General features: G+C 52.1%; 1 protein-coding gene across 1 annotated transcript in view; it reads right to left on the bottom strand.

The window, feature by feature from the left end:
• Positions 1–1520: 1520 nt before the first annotated feature.
• Positions 1521–25738, bottom strand: part of XXYLT1 (xyloside xylosyltransferase 1) — a 159507-nt gene continuing 135289 nt past the window's right edge. The window contains exon 4 of the mRNA XM_046003874.1: positions 1521–3021. Within this exon, the coding sequence (XP_045859830.1) occupies positions 2625–3021 (397 nt within the window). The 3' untranslated portion in view covers positions 1521–2624. The remainder of the gene's footprint in view (positions 3022–25738) is intronic.

The following is a 25738-nucleotide window of genomic DNA, read 5'->3' as shown; positions in this document are numbered from 1 at the left end:
TTCTTATGGATGATGGTAACCAGGGCCAATGTGAAGTGTAGAGCAGCCAGGACCGGACTTACCTGTAACTGGGGGGGGGGGGGGGGGGGAATATGGCAGTGACTACAATTTTATAGCATTTATTGTTTATTACAAAAGTAATTCACATTCAGAAATATAGAAGTAAATACAGATGAAGATAGAAAGCACCTTGATCCTTCCTCATACCCAGAAATGTTCTTTCCAGGCTTCTGTTCCACTCATTCCTCCAGGCTTATGCACTGCAGTGGAAGTTTTCATCAGGCAAAGGCAAAACAGCACAATTAGTCATGTTTGAACCTCATCAGTTACATCAGTTACAACAGGATTCCAGTGAGGAACCAGCTGTCTAAGAGCCATCCAGAAATTGCATCCATTGGCTTTGCTGGGCTGGCTGGATTTCCTGCAGAGTGTTACTTTGCTCTTCACCAAATCCACCAGTGACAGAGGAGGGGGAAGCTCCTGAGTAGGTGATCTCAAAAGTAGAGGAGGAGATTTGGTTTGGCTTGTGCCCATTTTGATCAATGAGTTCATTGTTTTTTCTTTGCAATAACAAAGGACTCTCATAGCTACAGAAACCCTTGAATTACTGAAATTAACATGGGGAAAATATCTTAGTTATCGAGTCTAAAATTCTCTAGTATTTTACCCCCATTTTTTCCCCATTGAAATAATTGTTTCTAATGTGGTGTTTGAAACACATGGTATTTTAGGATTTGAACTAATTAAATAGAGCGGAACAGGCTCTCTTTATACATATATACATATACACATATATAATTTTAAAAATAAAGTGAGGATCATACTGTACATATAATCTTATATTTACCTTCTTTACTTAACAGCACATTGTAAGCATTTCCCAAGGCATTAAGTATTCTTGAAAAATATGATTTTAACACCTAAACTATTTTATCTTATGGATGTAACATAATTTATCCACTCCCTTAGTCAACATTTTAAGTTACTCCTAGTTGTTTTCTATTTTTAAAAAAACTGGTGTGCTAACGACTCTGTCTACCTCTCTTGTTATTTTCTTACAATAAACTTGAGAATTAGAATCACCTTTATGAGGTTTTTGCAAGCATTATCAATAGTGTATAAATCCCCTAAAACAATGTCAGTGCACAGCAGGCTTTCAGCTACTAGTAGCTGTAAATAGGAAATCAAGTTCCTAGGAGAACAGACCAGTTCTGTCCAAGCTGAGTCAGGTGAGAGATGTGCTCCGTTTGGCTGGGGAATGATGTAACTGTACAGTCTAAGTAAGGCAGGTAAGAAGGGACGGGGCCGTTCTTGCTTCCAGATGATTCTCTAGTGACCCCAGTGCGGCCCTGCTGCCCTCCCTATGCCCGTCTCAGCCACGGCCCCCACAGAGGCCGGGGGGCCCACTAAGCTCCGTCATGTGGATGGCAGGGGCAGCCCTGAATGACCCTGACTGCACTCTTAACTCAACCTTCAGGTAGCAGGAAACTGGGGTCGGAGAAGAAACAATGTAATCATTGTGTTCTCAAAGATGGTTTATTAGCTATTCTCACTCATGGTGAAGAGAAATAAAAAAGTAGATGAAATTGAAATCAGAGAAGATGAAAATCCAACAACAGTTCTTCCCCAAGGACCTCCCCCGACTAGACAACATGGTCCGCCAGGGGCTTCGTGTCTGCATCTAACAAGGGAATGCATTCAGAGAAGAACCTTTCTTCAAAGGTACAGGGTCTAATATGATGTGATGAGAAAATCACAGGATGATTTTTTCAACAGAGACTGAACGCTTATCCGTCCACGAGGGACACCCCTTCCAAGCCACACGGTTATCCACAGAAACTGTTGGGATCCTCTTTGGAAGGTGTCTTCCCCATGCAGACGACTCTGTCGCCTGTCCCTGGCCATGGCCAAGCTCTGCTCTTTGATGGTGGATCTGATTTCCGAGCACAGTCTGGTCACCCGAAGCCAGCTGGGATGAGGGAGGGATAAGGAGGCTCTGGGACGCGGGTAGGAGTGAGAAGCCGGGGAAGCTCCAGTGATGAGGCCGGGTTTCTCAGGGGATCTTCACCCCCCACAACTGGGCAAGCACGCAGCCTCTTAGGGTGCGAGTGTGTGGAAGCTGGGCACTCACTGATGCTTCAGCTCCAGGCTGGCTGCGAGAACACCCCTCTCTTGTTTGGCTCCCTGGGAGCCCTAGCAGGACAGTTTGTTCTTTCTGGCAAGAGGGAAGCTTGTCAGTTTAAAGTAAATTTATATTTGGTCTAAGAAAGGCCAGTGCCCAAAAGGATTTCCATTCTTTGGGGGCCAAGGGCACAGAGTACCATTGTCCTTCCTTTCTTCTCTTTACACACTTGCTTCTGAGCCCACTGGAGGATGTCTGCATGTTTGCCCTCCACAATACCTGGCCCCCTGGAGCAAAAAGGCCCCAAGCACCAGCAACTCACAGGCCCATCCTCACTGGGTGGCCTCAGGAGAAGGACCCACCAGGTGGGACAGCTGCAGCCCCTTGCCCCAGAGCACATCCCCACAGGGATTCGGACACGAGCTGGGGGCTGATTAACAGGGGCACCCCTCTGGCCTGTCCCAGACCCAGAGATCTGAGGGCATGTCAGATGGGGCTGGACCTAGACGTCCGGGATGGGAGTGTTGCAGTTCCCATGGTAGATCTTGACGTGGCCCTCACACCGGAAGTAAGCCTCGAAGACATCGCTATAGCCGTGGTCCCTCCACCAGGTGCAAAGCTGCCGGTTCCAGGTGCAGTCCAGCACGTGGAAGAGCTCGGGGTGCTCCATGCCGATCATGGTGAAGAAGTCCTGGTCCCCGAGGTGGCCACGGAAGTGGTACTTGTCGGCCAGCTGCTGTACCTGTGCGGGCTCCAGCAGGCGGCTGTAGAGGGGGGACTGGCGCATGGCCTCCAGGTTCAGCAGCATCACTCCACTGTTGAAGCCAGGGAGCCCCTCGGGCGGGGGGTCCCCAACCCGTGTCTTGGGGTTCTCGTGGCGGAACTGCCAGAATGTGTGCCTGGGAAGGGGAAAGAGAGCAAATTTAACCTGGTTTGTGTGGGTGAAACAGTCTGCCGGCCCTATTTTCCTGGGTGGTCACAACCAGCCTGGAGAGAGACACTGTCTTCACTCCAGGTTTATAGCTCTGGGGACAGGGAGGTTCTTGGGCTGGGAATTGGCATCACACCATCAGCAAGAGGCACAGCTCGACTCAGACCCCAGCCTCCTGATTCCAAGCCTCAGGGTCTTCCCACCATCCTCTGCTCCTTCAGGATGACATCGTTGCTAACATTTGTCTAGGACTCAGCAAGCAGCAGGCACACAGAGAAAGAAAGCACAAGCAAGCAGTGGGAGAGGGAGAAGGCGGCTCCTCAGTGGGGAGCCCGATGCGGGACTCAATCCCGGGACCTGGGATCATGACCTGAGCCGAAGGAAGACACTAAACCAACTGAGCCACCCAAGTGCTCCTGCCTTTGTGATCTTAGAAAGGAAAGGAGAAAAGTGGGGGAAGTGATTTTGAGAAGTGATCTGGTAGAGGTAGAAAGCTACCTGCAGGCTGAAATAAAGTCAGTTTCTGCTTTAGAACAAGTTTCATGAAGGCCCAAGCCTAGCACTTCTGAGCAGCTGGGCAGGGGTTGGAGGCCTGCAACAGAGCGCAGGGCCCACATGCATGGGTTAGGCTGAAGAGCAGCTGGGCCAGCCAGGTGGAATTAGGGCTATTTTAGAGGGAATGTTGCCTCCACCTTCTCTCAAGGCCTCAGGATGGGGGATGCATCGGGGCACCTGGAAATGCCACCCCGAGGCTCCCAGAGGTCGCTCCCTCAACCAGTCACAGGGCAGGATCTGTGCGGGGAAGTGACCAGTGCAGGGGAAAGAACACAAGAGACCTGGCCCACGGCAGCCACCGAGATCCATTTCGCAGCTCCCACACACTGCTCTGTGTCTGGGAATCGGAGAGACCTTCCCTGAGGTCTCGCATATCACAAAGGGCACCGAGAGTTCGATCCTGGGGAGGGGAAAAGCATTCCCTCTGGACATTCTTACAAGCGGAATAACAGGTCTATTGTTTGAATTTTGCCATAACTGGACAGTGAGTGGAACAGAGCTCTGGCGCCTGCTTGGTGATAACAACCTTGGCAAAAATAAGCTTCCAGAGCAAAAGGAGATGCGGGAGCCCTTCTAGTGATGGGATCACAGGGGCGCTGGAATGTTGCCTGGCGACTTGATCGGTTTTACCATTTTTCTTCCAAATGGTTCCCGCAGGTCCAGGCTGTAAGCCACTAAGAGTCTCCCAGAGGAATCTGGGCCACCACAGCATGGGAGAGGAGGGCTCCTCCAACCAGGAGCAGGTGGGCTTTACCGGGGAGGCAGGACTCAGCCTTCCAGGAGAGAAGAGAAGCACTCACCAGGGAGGGGAGGCCTGGGAAGGGAGACGTGTGTAGAAGACAGGCAGGGCCGGGCCTGTGGAGGTCCTAGACATGGTGAGGCCATCAGCCTCTTTCTGTTGTTTGTCCCCCAGGTCTTGTCTCTCCCCTTCCCGGAGGACCATGGGGGGTGAGCAGGGTGCAGGCTGGCAGTCAAGTCCGCCCTCCCCAAGACCGCCGCCGCCTCTGCGTTCTCAGCACCTCGCATGGCGCCCACACGGCGGGCCTTCAGGACATGAAAGTTCTTTTTTTTTTCTTTTTTTTTTCTTTTTTAAATTTTATTTATTTATTTGACAGATAGAGATCACAAGTAGGGAGAGAAGCAGGCAGAGAGAGAGAGGAGGAAGCAGGCTCCCCGCCAAGCAGAGAGCCCGACGCGGGACTCGATCCCAGGACCCCGAGATCATGACCTGAGCTGAAGGCAGCAGCTTAAACCACTGAGCCACCCAGGCGCCCCCAGGACATGAAAGTTCTTGATGAGGAAGGATGGGAAGGTCAGTGAGGCTCAAGCTATGTCGCCTTTGGTGTCGTCTGGAACCGGGGCAGGGAAATGTCAGGACACAAAGCTGCAGTTGTGGATGCCATGTTCCAGGCCCCAGGGCCCCATCTCTCCAGCGTGGTGAGGGACAGGGGACCATGAGAGGGTGCTCAGGGGGTTCAAAGAGTTCGGTACGGTCTCTACTCGTGAGCCAGCTGGGGGCTGCAGAGGCCATCTGCTGCCCTGCAGTACCCCCCAGAGCTCCCCTGTCTCTAGCAGACTGACCTGCTATGGAACTTGCTGGGCCCAGGACAGTGGGGCCAGACGCAGACAGAACAACGAGCATCCTTCCAGGTAGGGACCAGAAGTCACGTGGCTCTTTGGGAACCTCATGCCTAGTACCACCGGCGCTACAAAAAGGCATTTTATAACAGTCAGAGAGAACCAGGCCCAGGGCATCAGCGCATTATGACCGGTAAGGAGAAGCGAAGGAGGGACAGGAAATTGGAATTGCAAGCTGCCCGGGATGTGTCCTGAGGCAGGAAAACAGCCTGTAAATGAACCAGTGCTTCTCTAAGTACAAAATTATTTCCAGGGTGCTCCTGTTTAAAGCAGGCCCACCACTCCAAAATGAACCCAGACAGACAGAGCCACTGCCTGCAGGACTGCTGGGTTTCTCTGGCCTCCGTGTCAGCTGGTTTGTGTGGAGGAACCACACTGGCCTTGGGATGGAGAGAAGGACACGGCCGTGGAGGGACCCGAGCTCATGAGCCCTGATCCCACGTGCATGGGCCAAACGGGGCAGTCCGGCCGGTTCCCCCTGCCACAGCACAGCAAGGATGGCAGAGCCCTCTCCGTTCCCCGCCTCGGCTCCTGGGCGGCGCGGGGACGTCACTGGCAGCATTCTAACAGGGACGGAACAGAGGTCCCCTGTGCGTCAGGGGCAAGCCCAACTCGAATGCGAGGGCTCTGAGCTCCAAAGTCCCTTTCATCTTCGCCTCGGATTCCGTGGGCTAGGGTTCCCAGGAGCAGCACTTGGATTTCAATCTCATTTCTGAAGTTGGCTGATACCCCCAAGGCCACAGGCTCTGGGGACCTGGCTGGCAGGTGAGGTGGAAGCTACTGGTACTTCACTGAGAGGGGGTCAGACCCAAGAGCCTCTCTCAGGGGGGTCAGAGAGGGCCCTGGACCCTCGCCTTCCTCACAGGGCCTGGGGCTGAACTGATATGTATGCAAAGGGCACTGCTAGTGGTGTGCGCTGAGGCCATAGGAACCTCCGTGTGAATGCAGGGATCTGGCTCCGAGTCCTGGAGCTTCTAGAAGTTTCCCCGATTAAGCTCCAAGCCCACAGTCTGCCATGTTGCCCTGACGCATCATCTGGACTTGGGCCTCTGCAGAGGCTTGTCTCCATCCTCCACTGTCCCCTGGAGATACACAAGAGGCGGACAAAATGCAAAACAAGCCCTTGCACAGGCAGTCCATTGTAAATACTGAGTCTTTCCTGGAATCAATCAGGCTTGTCAGGAAAATACAAATTAAGAACCTTCAAGTACATTCTTCCAAGTATGGGCAATGCATTTCCCAAATTTGTTCTATTGAGTATGCCCTAAGTAATATTCATAAAAAAGACTATTAAACTATTAAAAACAAGTACACTAGTTTTCATGAAGAAAACCCATCTTATGAAAAGAGGTATCTGAAATCATTTTGAAAAGCATTCATTTTCTCCCTTCAAATTTTTCCCTGATGATCATTACCAAGGTCACTCCAACAAGTCTCTCAACTAGAGAACCTGGCCAGAAAACCTGGGAAAGAACACGTGTTATTATGAATAAGTCTTTCTCCTCCCACCACCCCAATCACTGACCCTCCTGCCTCCCTATCTTTCCATGCTTTTCTCCTGGGTTGGTCTTTCTTGGCTCCTAAGGCTCAGGGTCTTCCATTTTCACTACTGAGAGGGTTGAGAAGCAAGGATGGGAACATGCAATGAGCCTGGGCAGTCTGCATCAGGCTCCCTAAGAAGGTTCTAGAAGCCCATGCTGACTCAGGCTGAGTTCAAGCTGTTGGTTTTCAGGCAAAGAGGGCTCTGTTTTCTGAGGTCCCTAAGGACAGTGTCATGTGTGGCACTTCTCCCTATGGTTTACCCGTTGAGTGTTCAGAGTCAAGTGCAAAGTCACTAATGAGCAAGTGAGGCTGGGCCTCTTCCCGGAGGAAGCATGCCGTCTGGATGCTGTCTAATCAGTGAAGACTGGAATCAGGAAACAATACTCCCTTTATGCCCATGCTTGTGTCCCAGGACCAATGAGCTCTTGTTTGACTTGGAAGGGACCCTGTTTTCCAGTCCTTTGCGAGGAAAGGCCGGGAGTGAAGAGCAGCACGTCCTGTTAGGTGACCAGGGGATAGTTGTGGGTGATGCAGGGCTGATTTTGGAGCAAGGACAGTGTCCCTCCATGCTGCCTTGAGCTGACGTTCTGGGGGACGGACACAGACTCTTCAGTTCATTAGCAGAAACACTGCCCTGTGGTCTCAAACTGGAGACGACACGGACTGTTGACACAGTGAGGCTTTGGATGGCCACTTCCCAGGGCACTCCTCACCGCCAGGAGTCACAGCCGACCCTTATCAGGATCTCTTGCTAGCAACTCAGGTCTCTAGCTCTGCCAGACAGAAATGTTCTTGAAGTCCCACAGGCTAGTAATGGCAGGACCAGGACGAGAGGGTTCTCTCCTGGGACCACAGGCTACCAAAACCTAAAGACATGTGAAGATTCTTAGCTCACCTGTCTAGCTTACCCATGAGGACACTGAGGCTCAGAAATGGCCCTGCCCGTAGTCACACCACTGAAAAGGTAACCCCCACCCCAATCCCAGGCTAATGATTTTGCTTTCCCCAAAATGCCCTGCCTAGAGAAGGCGATTGCTCTCTCCCACCATGCAATAAGCCATGCGACAGGTGAGACTGTGCCACTTAGTGCCAAGCTTTCGCGAGGCACAGAGTTCACGCTTTGCCATCCGGCAGGGATTAGCTCCTCCAAACCCAACATGCCTGCACCTGGAAGGGGAGCTGGGCCCCCAAATGGCTGACGAAGCTTGCTTGGGGCAGCAGGTGGAAGGCATGTGCTTGTCCTTGTTTGTAGGACCTCAAAAGAAATGTGTGCCTGCTTTCAAACACCAGCCGTGTTTGCAAGCCAGCAACTGAGTTTCCAACTACAATATGCCCAGAACCGAGAGAGGACAACAGGTCAGGGGTTGAGGCAGGGGGCACGTGGGTGGAGCGGGGGGTGCTGGAACCAGGCGGCCTGGCAGGAGAGCAGAGGACTTCTGGGGGTGGTGAGGTCCAAAAAAGACTCCACAGGGATGAGGGGATAAGGGAGGCACACTGCAGGGATTTCCTCAGGGCCCTCTTCCAGAAGGAACCAGAAGTATCAGGGCCCCCTGTTCACCCCTCCCCACACCCGAGACTGCCAAGGTTCCTTCTTGGCAAACTGTCGTCTCTGCACTGCCCACCCCAGTCTGAGAAGAGGGTTCATGGAAGTAAGAGGAGCTGAGGAAGATCTGGGGAAGAAGGGGAGGGAGAAAGGGGTTATCATCTGCTGAGTCTGTTTTCTGAAAGCCATGATGGAGGCTTTCAATGGGGGAGGGGCAGGGGGGTCCCAACGAGCACTGGGGTAGCTATTATTACAGGAACCAAATTTTCTAGAGAGCTAATCTGGACACTGGGCTCTTCATTCTTACCTACAAGACCACAGAGCTCTCTACAGCTGTCCGCTGGGGCTGCCAAACAAAGCTTCACAGACTGGGGGGCCTGAGTGACACAGATATACCCTCCCCTGTTCTGGAGGCTGCAAGTCTGAGATCAAGGTGTTGGCAAGGATGGTTCCTTCTGAGGGCTGAGGGAGAAATTGTTCCATATCTCTCTCCAGCCTCCGGTGGTTGGCTGGCAACCTCTGGCTTCCTTTTAGAAGGATCACCCCAGTATCTGTCCTCATCTTCACGGAGCATTCTGTTTGTGTGTGTGTGTCCAAATCTCCCAGCCCCCCAATTTTGGAAAATATTTATTTCTTTGAGAAAGAGTAAGAACGAAAGAGAGAGAGAGAGATCACAAGCAGAAGGGAGGGCTAGAGGGAGAAGGTGACTCCCTGCTAAGCAGGGAGCTCAATGGGCCTCGATCCCAGGATCTGGGATCATGACCTGAACCTAAGGCAGATGCTTAACCAACCGAATCACCCAGGCACACTCAAATCTCCCCTTTTAAAGATACCAGTCATATTGGGCAAGGGGGTCTATCCACTCCAGTGTGGTCTCATCTTAACTCATATCCGTGACAACCCTATTTCTAAATAAGGTCACAGCCTGGGGCACTGGGAATTAGGACTTCAGCCTCTGAACTGGGGGAAGGGGCACACAATTCGCCCAGAACACTCTCCAACAATGAAGACAAAGGAAAATGGGACACAGCTTACCTTCACCTGTGTTCTCACTGTCCACACTAGGAGGGCACTGGTGGCACCTAGAGCTGCCCTCAGGAAACTCCCTGACCCCCGCGACCCCTGGTGGGCTGAGCCAGACAGTCATGACAGGCTGGGCTGCGTCTGTCCAGGAGGCTCACAGAAGGAGGGGGAGGTGTCTGTAGTGGGACACACAGGCTCCAGAGAAAAGCAGAGGGATTCAGAAATGTGGGTGTGGTGGGGGGGTGAGAGGTGACACGACTCGGTCAGCCAGCAGAGAGATGTCCAGAAGTCCACACTGCGGTGTCTCCTGTTTCTGAGGGAGATATGCGGGAGCACGAGAGAGCACACGGATTGAGAGAATAGTCAGTCAGCGGTCACCCAATGGAGCACCTATCAGAGCCAGCAACAAATGGGAAGTAGAACATTCCTGCTCTCAAGAAACCAGTGCTCTAGCAAGACCCTGATGTGAGCACCAACAGTAACTGTTGTAAGATGAAGGGGTCTACAGCTGGACTCAGGAGGCCAGGGGTGAGGGCCCGCTGTACAAGGTTTCCTCGGTGCCAACATGGGGATGGGGACGAGACATGCCAATGAGGGGAGGCCTTGACCGGCGGAGAAGGGCAGAGCTCCATCGTGCCCAGGCTCCTCTCATGGTGTAGTCTCAGGGGAAGCCCTCATCTACCTAGCCAGCCAGAAACCATCTGAAGGCTTCCGTCTCATCATGGCTTCCTGTCTCATGAAGTCTAGAATAAAGGTGACCAGCGCCATCTGGCTCATTCCCAAAGCTGCACCAGCTGTGACCAACCTTCTCTGTAACACCTGGCACAGCAGTGGAATCAGGGAGGGTGGACATCCCCGCCAGGAAGGCCTCTGACCCACCACAAGATGGCCCGACCAGTTCTGAGCCTGGAGACCCTCCAAATGCCCACAGCCCTCCTTTCCGCCTAGAGATCTCTGGAAGGGGAGCTGCTCAGTGTGACGCCTCCCATAGCGTGTCACAGCCAGGGACCCAAGGCTTCCCATTCCCCTGTGCACATAGGAGGGTGGGATGTCCTTCTCTGAGCTGCCAGTCCTCTTCTCACACCTCCTGGCCCGCCCTCCACTGCCCATGCCCAGCCTTCCAGGACATCTCGGCCACACAGGCTTCCTCCCACACCTGCTGCCCCAGAGCTGTGAACACAGGTGGGTGGGCTGGGGAACTTGTGGTCACTCAATCTGACAGCTCCCGAGCGTGCTGTGCCTAACTGGGGCTAGGGCCTGGAGGGCAGCATGGGGAGAAACTGGGGAGCACTGAGGGACAGATGATGGAGGAAGAGGCACTGGAGGCTTCAAGCAGGTAGGTGGAGCTCTGAGGGCTTCATGCCCAGGTTACGACAAGGACGGTGAACACTAACTAGGGCAAAGCTGGAAGGATAAAAACGGAAAGGACCCATTCAGTCTTGAACAGATGTCAGCAAGAATAGTGATGTGGGAGAGTCCTGCAGGTGGCTGGGCATGGGTCACAGGCATGGAGCACAAAGCAAGCACGACAGAATTCTGGGGAGTTCCAATATTTAGGGGATGGAAGAAGAGGAGCGGGGAAATTCACTTGCAATAACGTCCGTGGCCACAATGATGGCCTCATCATCATCAGCCCCACCTGAGGTACCCACTTGGCTCTCCCTCCATGAACCTTGCCATCAGAAGGCACTCTGCTCCAGTGACAGGGAACTGGGATTGTCCTCTCTGACTGCATCGTCCTGCACGTCCCCCCACAGAACCAGCTTTCCAGCCCCTTGTGAGCCACTGGGGGTCCACCTCTCCCTATTCTCTAGATAGTCTCCCCCGGATCCTCCTGGCTCCTCACCCACTCTAAACTGCCCCCATTACCTCAATGCATATGAGAATATGGACTGTATTGAAAGCGGCCGAGGATGGGAACTTGGAAATGCTATAGGAGATGACAGGTCTCTGACAGAGGTGAGCGACAGAGACTAAGGAGCTGGGCACTCAGCACGGGGTAAGATGTGGCGAGGGGGGACATCTATATGCCCAGGGAAAGGAATGTGTATGCCAGACTAACGAGGTAAGAAATACAGGGTGAGTGGCAGGGTGGGTACTGTGAGGAACGATAATCATGATGATGGCTAATACTTGTGTCAGACCCTGTTTTAAGTCCTCATTTAATGTCTGTAACAAACAAATGAGGTAAGTAGTATTCTCTCCCTGTTATAGGGACAAAGTGTGGTTGGGAGATATGAACCATTTGCTCATGGTCATAGAAGTCAGGCAGAAGAGTTTACCACAAAGTGAGAAATCCCAGGACATACCTGAGACTAGAGAAAGGACATAAATAAGAAGATACAGGTTCTATAGTGGGAATTAGGGATACTGACAGGGGCATTTAGGGTGAACTCTAAATCTTGGGAAGATTAAGAGGTAAAGTCATTTATGGAGACAGAGGGACTTGGGTACCAATAAGGGTTTGAGAAAGAGAAATGGTTTACAAGGGCAGTGAGGAATCCATAAAAGATGGATACAGGATTTGCCTGAGTATGGAAGGTCCGAGTGGAGTCCGGAACCAGGCCTGGCATTGACAACCAGAATGTGTTACTCACCTTTATGACTTGAGGGCCTAGTGTGCCATTTGGTTCACAGTAGGCCTTGCGAACTCTTAAGTTTCAAAAGGATGAATGGATGGATGGATTAAAGAACGAATGAAAAAAGGGACAAGATACTATAAAATCAGAGGGTAGAATTGAAAAGAGGAGAATGGTGAATGAAGGTGGTGGAACAATAGTTTAGAAGGGGAGTTGGGGGAGAATGTGCCCTGGGCCCCATGAGCTAGAGCATCAGATGTGTCTTAACTGAGGGTGGCCAGGTCTCTGTTGGGGAGGAAAAATTTTTCTCTCTCCTTCAGAGGTTCTTCCACCTGCTCTAAGAATTAAAGTGACATGAAACAGATTACCAAGAGAAAAGAAAAATTAATTTTGTACAAATAGTAACCCTACGCACATGAAAGGTTCAAAGACAGAAAGGTAAAGTGAGGTAGATATGCCATCCTGAGCTAAGGAATGGAATAGGGCTGGGACATCAAAGAGGAGGAGGGCAATTCACAGGGCAAGAAAAGGAAGAGCAGATGTTTGGTAATTAGATGTCTGCCCGGCCATAGAGATAGATCATTTAGATAAATTTATCTCTAGTAATAACCCCTACTCTGTGAAAGACTCCCAATTTAGATTCTTCTAGATAGTTAAGAGAGGAGCAAAAGTTTCTCTTGAACCTGCAGGTCTCCACTGCCTTCAGCCCAAAATAACCCACATATCGAAGCAACACATTTGGAGGAGGCTTGTTTTGAACCTTGCGTTTCTCTCAGGGTGAGGACGGAGAAAGTGACATAGAAATGTCAGCCCCATGAGCCAACGAATGCATATCTGTGAGGAGCTGCCACTGTGATGAAGATTATCAATGAAGGGACCCACATGGTAACCTGGCCCAGGGGTGCCCACAGCTCTCTGGACAATGCCCTTCCTGGCAGTGGCCCTAGAAGATGCCAGGACTCCATATACAAGGCTTGTGCATCACTGCTAGGGAAAAGCTCAAATCTGGTAGAAGCCCTAAGAGCTAACCAAGAGATGGTAGGGTGTGCAGCCAGCAGGCTGGGCTACTGAATATCCACATGGAGCTGGCCTGGCATGCGTGGCCAGGCCTCAGCTTAGCTCCATAATCCTGCCCTTTCTATGAACTGAGGTTGAGGGAGGAACTTTCATTAGGGTGAAGGCAAAGCCAGGCAGAGTTACCTGCAGAATTAGCTCACTGTCCTCAAAAAGCCCACAGCACTAGGGGACACAGAAAAGAAGTGCCCAGGACACATGCCAGAGTGCTTTCTGGGAGAGTGAGCAAAATGCAGTCGAGTGCAGTAAGGGTGATGGGGAAGAGCAGGTGTAGGATTTAACCGTGTCCGGAATTAAGCTCAATCAATCCAGCCCAGCACCCTTCACCCTCACAGAAGGGGGTGTTCCAACCCACGAGCTGGGTGTTGGGGAGACTGTGTGGGCTTGGCTAACCCAGGCACAAAGGCAATCGAGCTGCCGCAAAACGTGTTATTTCTCAAGCCCAGAAAAAAAAAATCTATGAGCCTTCCCATTTCATTTAAGCCAACCTCTACCTTTGCTTGTCCCTGCTCACTGTCTTCTACCACATTTGTGGCAGGGTCTCAGTCAACGGTAAAACAGTGACTGGCACATTGGCAACTGACAAATGCTGAGGATCTCCACTTGTCAAGCGCAAGCAAGGACAGAGGCATGGCCCCACAGGAGCTCATTCTGGGCAGTGGTACTTCTCAGACTTCACTGTGTGAGGGACTTGCCTGGGATCTCGTTAAAATGCAGATTCTCTTTCAGAGGCTGCATTTCTGGCAAGCTCTCAGGTAAGGCTGAGGCACTCAGAAGAAAAAAAACTGGTATTTGTATAAAGAGATGAAAACCACAAGAGCTGCAATGATGTCATTTTATCTTGCAAATGGCCATAAAGTAGGTACAGATAGAGTCGCTTACAAATTTCATACAAATTTTATGCTAATGCTTTTCTGTACCTTCTCACTTTATCACAGCTCTGGGAAGGGGGAGCAGGGTGGGCAGGGGACCATCAGGGAAATGGTTCCTGGAAGCAGCGTGCCTATGGCATTGGGAGGGAGGGCCCAGTTCTGCCACCTTCTATCCCAGGGATTAGCCATTAGTCTGGAGGGGTAGTGAGGGAAGTGGCAGGGCAATTCATGTACATTGGTTTTCTACTGCCTTGGAAAAAAGTACTGGTACATCATGGGGTTAAGAATGCAGGTTCTGGGAGCAGACAGTCCAGACTCAAATCCTGGTCTTCTGCTTCCTAGCCCAGAGAAGGTACTAGAGCTCTCTGTACTCCAGGATTCCTGTATGGAGTTAGGGTGGTTGGAAGGGTTTTTCAGGAACGTATGATATGATGGATGCCGTGGACACACTTCACACTGGGTGAGAAGCAATGTGGGTTCTCTATGGCGAACGAATGGCTGCTTCCCCCACCTTGTCTTCACAGGGAGGGGGCCTGAGCCTGTTTGCAGAGCTCTGCAACCACCAGTGGGGTGACCCTGAGCAAGTCACGCCCCTTCCCGAGACCTCAGTTCCTGCATCTGTTAGGTGGATTAAGCAGGCCTGTGGTTTTATGCCCAGAATGACCACGAATCTCCAACAATTAATCTTTCTTTAAATGTAGCACCGGTTGGTGAGTATAAGGTGTTTTGTTTTTTTTTTCTTGTTACTTGCTTTTGTTTCTGAATCCCATTTCCATGTATCCACAAAGCCCCATGATTTGTGTCTGCTGACAAGCTGGCAAAGTCCAGGCCTGACGTGCAAGGGAGACCACTCTGCTAGCAGCAGGCTCGGTGCAAAGTTCTCACTCAGCCTCCTCTCGGGCCGTGGCGATCACACAGCACTGCGAGCACTGAGCTCCAGGAACAGGCACACGGAGAGCTGGCTGGGTTCACTCATCTCCTCCAGCCCCTGCAAAACCTGAGGGGCCGCCCTGTCCTCCTCCGCATTCTGCCCCACTGGGACCCTTACTCTCCATGATGCCCCAAGACGCAAAACAACTGTTCTTGACTTTGTAAGCCTCTTCTCACCCAAGGGCAGTGCACGAGAGGTCATCTGTATAAATAGAGTCCACCTGAGCAAACCAAACATGGCTGGCCTCTGGCCCACCCAAACGTCCAACTTGTCCCTGGCCTGCCTGGAGGTCCCCCAGAGCCAGCTGCTCGTCGTGTCCAGAAGCTTCACCACGTGGCACTCCAACACACTGTCTTCCCTTTTCTTTTTAAAGAAAGGAAAAAAGGGAGGAAATCCACAAAACAATTTGTCCTTAGATCACAAACGTGAAGGGCTGGATCAAGGAGCACCATCACGAGGGGCTGAGCAGCACCATCCAATTCAGAAGACAAGCAATTCCTCAAAGGCGGCCTGGAGTCTCAGCCGCCGGCACTGAGGGCCCTTCTGGTCTCTCAGCATGCCAGGAGTCTCAGCCAAGATCACAGGCCTGCAGGGGAAGATTCTCCACAGTTCCAGGCAACAAGCAAGGCCAGTGGGAAGGGCAGGGGAGTCAGGCCCGGGCTCCAGTCCTAGGACTGCCCCTTCCCAGAGGTGGGGCCTACAACAAATTCCTTAACTCTCTGACTGTGGCCATCCAGAAAACTAAGACAATGAGTTTTTGTTGTTTGTTTTTTTTTTAAGGGCTCATTGAGGCTTTAGCAGGTTAACGTATGCAAAGTGCCAGGGGCAAGCCTGGCACATTTATGAATTCAAGAACTACGTACTGAAAACCTACTGTGTGCTAGACATGGTTCTGGGCCCTGAGAGACAACACTAAACAAGAAAGAAACTATGACTCCTTCCCTTGTCAGCTTGTGTCGGGAAGGGCTGACACAGCGGGAGGCAGACTGGCCAAAAGGCGGTTACCACCCCAAGTGGCAGGAGAAGGGATGGGACCACAGTGTGGACCCTGCAAGAGGGCCTCCTCACCCAATCTGTGTGGGGATGGAGGAAGGCTCTCCGGAGAAAGAGGCATCTGAGTGCAGACTTGACGTGAAGAGGAGGCAGGTGAAGACAGGTAGTAGTGAGGGCACATGGGCCAGACCAGGAGGATCCTGTGAGGAAGGTCAGGGAGGCTGACCTTGATGCTGAAGGGAACAGAGGGGCTGAAGCGAGGCAGCCTGTGTATGAGGATGGTGGCTGGCTGGGGTGGGGGTGGCCTGGAGGAGAGGAAGGAGCTGCTGCAGGGCCCCAGGGGAGCATGGTGGTGGTGCTGCCAATGACGAGGGGAGCTATTTGTCAGCGGCAGGATGGAGGGAAACAGGGGATGGAGGCAGATAAGGAACCCTGTACCTGGGTTTCCGTCCTGAGCACTCTGGGTGCAGCATGAATGACAAGGCCTACTTTCATCATTATCACTGACTTTTGTACAGTGACACCAGCTGGGTCACTCCCCTGTCTCCCACCAGTACAACAGACAGACCTTCCTGGTTCAGATACGCTGTGGCTCTGGTTCTTGACATCATGTCAGCCATAATGGCCTCAGCGCCAGCACCATGGGGCTCACTCTTGCCTTTGTGCCTTTCTCCAAACACAGGACCAGGCTAGGAAGATGGGGAACGGGACAACTGGGAGATGCTGGCTGGTGTGACCCATTCATAAGCCCCTGTCTTTCCAGATGACCTGGAGCAAACGTCTCTTTCACTGGCTCCTTCCAGACGGTAGCCAACCTCATCCTCACCCAGGGCAGGTGAGCTCTTCTCTGCCTCCCTGCCGCCTTGTGATTTCCTAGGGAGATTTTTTTCCCTGCTTCAAACTGAAAGTGATACCCTTAGCCCCTCCTTGGGCCCATTCTGCTTAAGTATCTTCTCCATGCCTTCCAGAGAGTTCCCCAGAATCTCTACAGAGCCTATGGTCCTCCTTATAAAGGGTTAAAGAATCAGAATTACCCCCCTACACACCTAGCGCTCTCTCTGGTATCCATGCAGGCATGCCTGGGGCTGCCTAGAATTCTGTGACTTCTCAGCTCTCTCGGAAGTGGAGTCCTAGGGCCGGGGCTTAGCCAGAACAGCCAACTAGGATTTGAGGCAATGTGAAGAGTGGAATTTTTAAGAACCAGATCAAAGGTGGCATTAAAATTAGATGCTACTCCAAGCCACTACCCGAGGAAAGTAATTAGGATCCTCCAAAAATAACAGCAGTTCTGCTAGTCACTACTCCTGGAGCCATACTTCTTCTGGAATATTCTTGGGCTGGTCAGGGGGCAGCCTTTTCCCCTCGAGTGTTCCTGGCCACCTTCTCTCTGCCTTTGTCCCCGCAGCAGTTCAGGCTGTGGGACTGCCAACTGAGGAAGATGATCCTGACCTAACCCACATCCAGACTACTTAGGTACTTATCTTCACCTGCCCACACCCTGAGGAGTCACCCATCCCACAAATCCTCGTACCACCCAAGAAGGGCTGAGCCGCTCCACTCTCTGCTCCATGTGGAACCTGCAGGGCTGACTTACTGGGGAGGCCCCAAGTTTCCGACTTGGTCTCAGCCTGAGGAAAAGAAGAAGAAACCTCTGCTGTGGACACACCCTGGGAAGGAGGCAAAAGAGAAAAGAAATGACCCTGCCCAGGGAGAGCCAGGCCAGGCCCCGTGACAGCCGAGTGCTACCAGCCGGCTCTGCCAGCCTGTCAGCACTCAGCACAAACCCATATCCACACCCCTTGACAGACTGGCATCATCCGCACTCCCATCCCATCCAAGTCTCGTCCCTCCTGCCACCTGCCTGAGACCAACAGACACCTGCCCACACGGACACGGGCAAGGGTGGCCCAACCACACCTCCTCGCCACTCGCTCTTTCCAGGCACAAACACAGGGCTGCTGACCCAGGATATGACTACCTGGCTCGACCCCTACACCTTGTTCACAGCCAGAGTCCTTGTGGGACCTCGAGAAACTCCCCATACCAAGCTCTTCAAGCTTCGGGCCATCCTCCTCAGAAGGCACTCCAGAGGCAAACAGTTCACTGAGGGCACTTGGAGCTGACTGCCTCTCCCGCACCTGTCTCTGGATGTGTGGGAGGACTTGAGGCCTGTGCAGGTGTCAATTCTTCCATCCTCACGTGGTTTGCCCTCCCGCACAGGTGGGAACCTCTCTTCCACGACCCCCAGGGTAGGTCAGCTCATATCCGCCTCTAAGGAGGTCTTCTCAGCCACCCGCCTTTTTTCCACTCCCCCATCAGGCTTCTCTCACACAGGGGCTGGGCAACGGGTGGCCATGTTTCTCGAACTTTCTTGTGCACACCGAACCTGTGTGTGGAATTCAGCAGGTGAGGCGGTGGCATTCTGCTCTTCTGACAAGCTCCCAAGCTATGCTGAGGCCGTGCTCCACCAGCCCCAGTTCAAGTAGTGAGAAGGCAGAGGAAAGAGCAAGGGCGTCTGAGTCGGTCAGACGGCGTCCTGGCACGCGCTCCCCCAGAGCCAGCCAACACAGCTCCGGAGACCGCCGTGAGGACCACATGGTGCCGGCAATGCTGGCAGTCCCCGGAGCAGCAGGCACCGAGCAAGATCAACGCAAGCCCTCTTCCGTCTGCTTCAGCTCCTCCCCTGAAGCGGCGGGGAACGGGGAACCTCAGGAGAGAGGACTTGCTGGAGAAGTGCGTGAAGTAACCGACGAACGCTCTGGTGCCCAGAGGTGAGGGAAGGTAAGAGGTCTCCTTCCCCTCCTTGTGTGTCCAGTCCTGGGTCTGGCGCATAACCTGGGCCCAGCATGATGGAGGAAGAGGGGGTGCAAAGGCCTGAAGGCCGCAAGGGTCAGTATGTCTGGCCCTGAGTGACTGTGTGCACGATGCTGGGGAGAGGGGTTGTTCAGGCTGGGCTGAGGGGCAGCTCCTCAAGGGACTCTGGTATTTGGATATCCGTGCTTGAGGGAGGGTGAAGCTACTCAGGAGGGGAACCACGATGAAGTGGAAGCCTGCCAGGAATAGCCAGCCTGGACCCCTGTGCACCCCTCTTCATGCATCTGATGCCCACCGCAGGCCAGAGGCTCAGCGGGAGAAAGCTAGGTGCTTTCAGAAGCTGCCTTAACCAGTCCAGCTGGAAAAGGACCATTTATCAAAACCCTTCCTCTATCATCCCTCCAGCAGCTTCAGAGAGGGTCTTGGTTTCCAGGGAACAGCTAGGGACTCAGGAAACTTAGCCCAATATGTGATATATAGCAGTGTTGCTTCTAGGGTCTAAAGCAAAGGCAAGAGAAAAAATTAGACCAATGGCCAATCCATCTTCAGCAAGCAAGTCTGCATCCTGCCTCCTCCTTACATAGAGACAAGTCCCGCTGATGGTACTCAGAAAATAATGGTGTTTCAACATACTGTAAGGGGTACCTGCTGAGCCCAGGACCCCTTAGGGAAGACTGGGGGACTCCCCTGGCATGGCCCCAGGCCACATCCAGAATGGAGGGAGAGATGTGGCCAAACAGGGAGCACCGTAAGTGATGATGGCACAAACATGGAGCTCACGGGGCTCTGAGTAGGAGAAAGGCCACATGATCCCCAGAAACCTTGCTCTGTTCCCAGCGTGCACCCCAAAACACACACACACACACACACACATCCGCTCCGCACTGGGGAAACTGAAGCTTGGCTTCCCAGCTAGTCCTGAGCCCTCCCTCCTGCAGAAACAGGAACGCCATTCCTTCCTCAGCCCCAGAGCTTCTCCATGCCCTGGTAACATTTCACACAGCGATTTAGCAAGCTGGGCTGAAGTTTCTTTTAACTGGTAATTAAAATCGGAGCACAGAGACAAGTTTTGTAAAGCTTGGCTTTCACGGAGAATAACTTCTCTGGATTAGAAAAAAAAAAAGAGACTCTTGATTGAAACTGTGGGCACCCACACAAACACGAAGGCCCACTCAGCGTTCTGAATGGAGACGGCATATGAGGCTCTTCTGACTGAGGTTAAAAAGAATTCAAATTCGTAGGATTCATTTCCGAACTTATGAAGAAAAAGCAGGTGGAAATGCTAGGATGGAGCTATGAACACGGAGGGCATCTCTGTGCAGGCCACCCTGATCTCCACCTGGCCAGCTGCGAAGAAGTCCTGTCTTCCTGTTTTTCTATGCTTGTCTTCAGAAGCACAGGAAGGGCAGGCATGGTTTCATCTGCCCGAGGGCCAGGCCCCTGTGTTATCAGGACCGTAGACACGGCAAATTGGAGACAGTCCCTGGAACTGGATCAGTGCCAAGCCAATTTTGAGGTAAAAATAAATACATACACGTATAAACACATACATGTCCTCACAGGTACACACATCCACACAAACTCACACACACACACATACATACACTCCACATACACACGCCAACACGCATACATAAACTGTATATCCACTAACCACATCGTCCTCCATGGCCCCTTGGGGCAGGGGGAGCACCCCACGTGACCATCCGCTAGGACAAACTCATCCCTGAGCATCTGCCACTCCGTCCCGCTGCTCCCAGATGGAGAAGAGAGCCTCACCCAAAGAACCTCACTCGGGGCAGTCAGGTGGGCAGAAGGCGTGCTTCCCCCCAAAGGCTCCAGACAGAAGAGCAGGCTACTGAGGAAAATCCTGGAGGGTACGACCTCCAGATGAATGCAGGGGAGTCCCAGAGGCCCAGCGGGCAGGGGACACTAGGAGATGACAGCGAGCTCCAGGACCCAGAGGCGGCAGAGAGTGGCGGGGCAGGGGGCACTTACACGCCTATAGGATGGGCAAAGGCAGAGGGACTGCAAGAACACTAGACAGCAGCAGAGGCTTAGGGAGGCGGGAAGTTGGGAAGCTAGTACTTAATGGGTACAGAGTTTCTTTAGGAGTCATAAAAACGCCTGGGGAATAGACCATGGTGATGGTTGCACATGGTGAATGGAATTAAACGGCGGTGAGCACACAGGGTAAAAACAGTTCAAATGGCAAATTTTATGTTATATATATATTCTACCACACACACACACACCAAAAAAAGTAGTGGAGGAGAAGCCACCGGGCCCCGACCATGGCAAGATTACAACAGAGGTGAGCCACTTCACGATGGGAGCTGATGGAGTCTGCGGCTCTGCCTGCATTCCCAATGCCACCTGCTCTGGGGACCCATCTCGGGCCCTCTGCTCTCGGATCGGTGGGCTCTAAGCCACCTCGAGGCCCTCAGTCCCCACAGGGTGGTGGCTTTCCCTTACTCACTGCTTCGAGCACAGACCATGCTGCAATTGCTATCTGTTTTCCCAAACCGCGATGCCACAGGAAAAACCGAGGCAGCGGCATACTGTATAATTAACATGGAATGTTCCGAAGGAGCCGAAGACAAGTGGGGCAGAGGTCAGGTTCTCAAGCAACACCATTTTCTGTGCAAGAGGGACTGTTTTCGCCTCTCTTTCTCCCTTCGCAAGAGACTGAAATAAGAAAACTTGAGAGAGAGAGAAAGCTGTTCAGCCTCACACGTACAAAGCAGACCCTGGCATGGGTACACGGATTCCTGTGGGGGGACCTGGACAGGCTGTGTTCAGCCTCCATCACCAGCCAGGCTTCAAGACCACAGAGAAACACATTTAGCCTCTGCCACTGAAGCATCGGCCTGTCCAGCCCAGCAAGGCTGCTGTGAGCCTGTGCTGTCAGTCGGGACGCAGTTGAGGTGCATTACAATCCATTATAATAAACTGGTTCCTAAGCCCCCTTCCCTGCACAATTTAGCAGAGACAGACCCATCTGATGAAGAATTAAATGCAACAATTATAGTTGAAATCTTGTTCAGTGTAGTTGAAATCTTGTTCGGTGTAGGTAATTAAAAAATTATCTATTTTTAAGGTGGAGTTCAGTAATATTGGGAGTCTGTTTCTCACCAAACAGAAATAGAAGAGGGGAGAGAGAAAGTCTTCCTATCCATACTTAAAAAAAAAAAAAAAAGACAATAGACTAAATCAAGTACACTTAAGTAATTTGGGGGGAATGTGGCATTTCTATCTCCTGCAAAAAGCCTTCTGAGATCTTGCACTTGGAACAAATCTCCCCACTCCCCTTGCTCTTGCTGCTTCCTATAGCAGGCTATCGCTCCTTGCAAGAAGGGGTCCAGCCGCGTCTGTCCACTTCCGTCTCCCGCCAGCCTGCAGATTGCTGTGGGACAGGTGGACAGAGCTGGCTTCCTCGTCATCTCTGACTCTCCTGCCTTCACGCTGGCCTGGAGTTTTGTCTCAGGGAGTGTGACCTCTATAGGATGGAAGTCAGTTACAACTTGGCAAGTTGGCTGCCAAGACAACAAGACAGCTTGACTTAGCTAGGACAGGCAGGTGTCCAGGGTCTTCCATCCTGACATCGGGGTGACACCACGCTCCTCACTGCCTACTGAATTAACTGCAACTCCTCAGCGTAACACATGAGACCCACCCCCCTGCCTAGGACTTGGCCCCTGCCCCCATCCAACTGCATCCTCTTCTCCTCCCGAGCACACTTCCCTCATCCTCCATCCAGACCAAAGTAGCTGGAGTGCCTACACAGGACACGGAGGCCTCTGTGCTGTGCTCCTCTATGCTGTGCCCTCTCCCTCCACATCCATCAGACTCTGGGTGAAGCGCCCTCCTCCAGGCTTTGGAAGCAGGTGTGCTGTTTACAGTCCTCTTGTGTGCCTCTCGGTCCTCTTAAGCCGTGTGCTCTTAGAGGATGGGGACCATGTCTTTCATTATCCGAATCCCTGCTGCTTAGCCTAGTGCTGGCACCAAGCAGGGACTCAGTCCATATGAACCGAAGTCAAGTCAAAACAGGTAGACCTTCACCACCAAGCAGTGAGGATAAAATGTGCCTTTTCTGCAATAGTGAGGTTCCACATAGCTAAATAGCTAAGACCCCCTAGGTGCCTGCCAGCGTCGTGCACGCTGCTGGGAGCAGCCCCAGCCATGCCCAGCTCGGTGGGGTAGCCCAAAGCAGCTCACAGCACATGGCAATGAGGCCACCATCACTCATTAACACACTGTTTTCCAAACCTGCCAGGCCATTTGCCAGCACCGGGCCACCCTTTTAGAGCTGGGACCTTTGTGCTCCACCCGACTGAACATAATCTACTTAATTAATTTATAGCACAGACAGAAACACTGTACCTCCACTACTGCCTTCACTAAAACCACTCAAACCACACAAGGAAAAGACCGGATCTCCCTGGCAGGTTAGTACTTTCTTTTCCCCCCTTCGGGCGGGGGAGTGACAGAGGGAGAGAGTCTTAAGCATCCCCCACACCCAGCGAGGAGCCCAACACAGGGCTCCATCTCACCACCCTGAGATCATGACCTGAGCTGATATCAAGAGTCGGATGCTTAACTGACTGAGCCCCCCAGGTGCCCCTGCAGGTTAGCCCTTATATTCTCTGGCCATTGCCATGGTAAAAGTGGTTTAAAAAAAAAGTCTGCAGGGGCGCCTGGGTGGCTCAGTGGATTAAGCCGCTGCCTTCGGCTCGGGTCATGATCTCAGGGTCCTGGGATCGAGCCCCGCATCGGGCTCTCTGCTCTGCAGGGAGCCTGCTTCCTCCTCTCTCTCTGCCTGCCTCTCTGCCTACTTGTGACCTCTCTCTGTCAAATAAATAAAAAAATCTTTAAAAAAAAAAAAAAGTCTGCAAAACCTTTCCCTACCCAGTTACTAATTTTTCTAGAAATGTATGCAACTTCAATCTGCTTTAAGTAAATATTTTAAAACATTAATTAGCCCTAGGGATATTCCTTTTGTATGCTATACATTTCAGAGAGATTTGGGTAAAACGTACGGGTTATACACGTATCTCTGATTAGCATATTTTCTGAATGAAAATGAGAACACCTGGCCCTTTGTTAAGACGAAATGTATGAAACTGAGATATGTCAGAAAATACGTCTGGCAGTTCTGACTCTGTAATTTTCCAAAATGAGGTTAGAAGGAATGTTTTGCTGATTTTGCTGAAGTTTTAGCTCTCACAGGAATGAAAAAGGCATGGCTCCATTCACAGCCAGTACCCAATGGGGAGAATAGGCTAACGTAGGGTGGCCGTCAGTGCTGTGGGCAGTGTCGTGGGCAGAAGGTGTAGCTGGAATCCTGCATGGAATCAGGGTCTTCGCGGATAGAGCCTGGGATTCGGGGCCACAAGGCTGGGCCTAGTTTCTCAATGCTGGCCACCCAGGGGTCTGGTCACCAAGAAAAAGAAGACTGCAGCCACGCGACCCCACCCAGCAGCTGTGTTCATCATTTCTACATTGTTAGAGGCTGTGTGGGCCAAAGTCATACTCGCTCAGGGCCCAGAAAGAGCCAATCCACGTGAGGCAAGAAAGGAGTTAAATTTAAAAGGGAAAATGTGGGGCGCCTGGGTGGCTCAGTGGGTTAAGCCTCTGCCTTTGGCTCTGGTCATGATCCCAGGGTCCTGGGATCAAGCCCCACATCGGGCTCTCTGCTCAGCGGGGAGCCTGATTCCCCCTCTCTCTCTCTGCCTGCCTCTCTACTTGTGATCTCTGTCAAATAAATAAATAAAATCTTTAAAAAAAATAAAAGGGAAAATGTTCTTTGCCTTTTAAAGGCTGTTGACATTCACCGTCTCTGTGCCTTTACCTAGACTCTGATAAATGAGGGGTGAGGGGCGATGCTTTGGGACCTTTGGAATCCACCAAGGGGAAGCTGCTAGGCCAGAGAGCAGTGATTCAGGCCTTGGGCAACTAGGAAAAGAATTAAAAAACATCAGAATCCTATCAAGTGACCAATCCCAATGGCATCCTTTGACCTGGGGGGGAGGGGGCGGGAATAAAGGAGAGCCCCTGTTCTACCTCAGAAGAAAATAGGAGGAGTTTGCTTCTTCTTGCCAAGCAGGGCCACAGAGGCTGAGAGCATCTCATGTTCCTGCTAAACTGAATGCCCTCACTGGCCTCCCGACAGGATGCAGACATTCGAGTTTGAGCAGCTCCCCGCTCTAAGTCCATTGCTTGCAATTCTAAGCACATTCTACTCTAAAAAGTATCTCCTAATGCCGTCGGGCTCCTTTTCATACATTCAACATGAAATGGACCTAGGGTTTAGAAGGGGACCCAGAGTAAGAGGAGGAGGGGTGCTCATGCTCCATGGCTAGAGCAAGGTTGCTCGGCGTCCTCCCGTGTGCACGTGTGCCCACACGTGCATGGGCACAGGTATTTCCCGGGAGGACAGGTCCATGAGAGGAAACTGGACACAAAAGCACAGGGACGTGACTGAAAGACAAGGGAAGTACTAGGCCCAGAGGATGGTGAAGTCCCCTCTTCTCACCAGATGAGTCCTCTCTCTAGAAATGAGTCACTTCTCAGGTGGGAACAAAGGCAAGCTGTTGCCTTGAGGCCAGGAGAGGGGGAGGGGAGCCAGCAGCAGCCTCCCGCCCACTGGCTGCAGAAGGACATTTGTGACTCAGCTGCTCAAGTTATGACTGAAGCATATTATGCATGACCACATGTTCGCTGAGCAGGATCAAAGCCTCAAGTGGCCAGGTGGCCAGGCGGCGACGGGAACACGTGAAGCTGGCGGCAGGGGGAGGCCCAGGTCATGCAGACCCAAAGAGCACGGGCCATCAGAACAGCCTGTTGCCACCCCTGCTCAGCGGGGACCACAGGCCTTGTAGAGAAGGCAGCCTAACACTGTCCCGACTTCTGCGTTGTAAAGAAAAGTTATGCAGTATCCAGGTTTTAAATGCTGGCAACGAATACACATTAAAGCAAAAAATGCTGCAAGGAAAACAAACCATTTTTCCACCTGGTCTGCTGGGCTCCCGTTTGCAGTCCTCTTCCGGGAGTCCTATAGTCAGAATCAGACTGTTTGGTTCTTTGACCTCCAAATCTAGCTATAGGCCAGAATCACTTTG

The sequence above is a fragment of the Meles meles genome, chromosome 4 (assembly GCF_922984935.1).
Source record: "Meles meles chromosome 4, mMelMel3.1 paternal haplotype, whole genome shotgun sequence".
In the NCBI taxonomy this organism is placed as follows: domain Eukaryota; kingdom Metazoa; phylum Chordata; class Mammalia; order Carnivora; family Mustelidae; genus Meles; species Meles meles.
The sequence above is the reverse complement of the archived record's forward strand: the minus strand, read 5'-3'. Positions and strand labels throughout refer to the sequence as shown.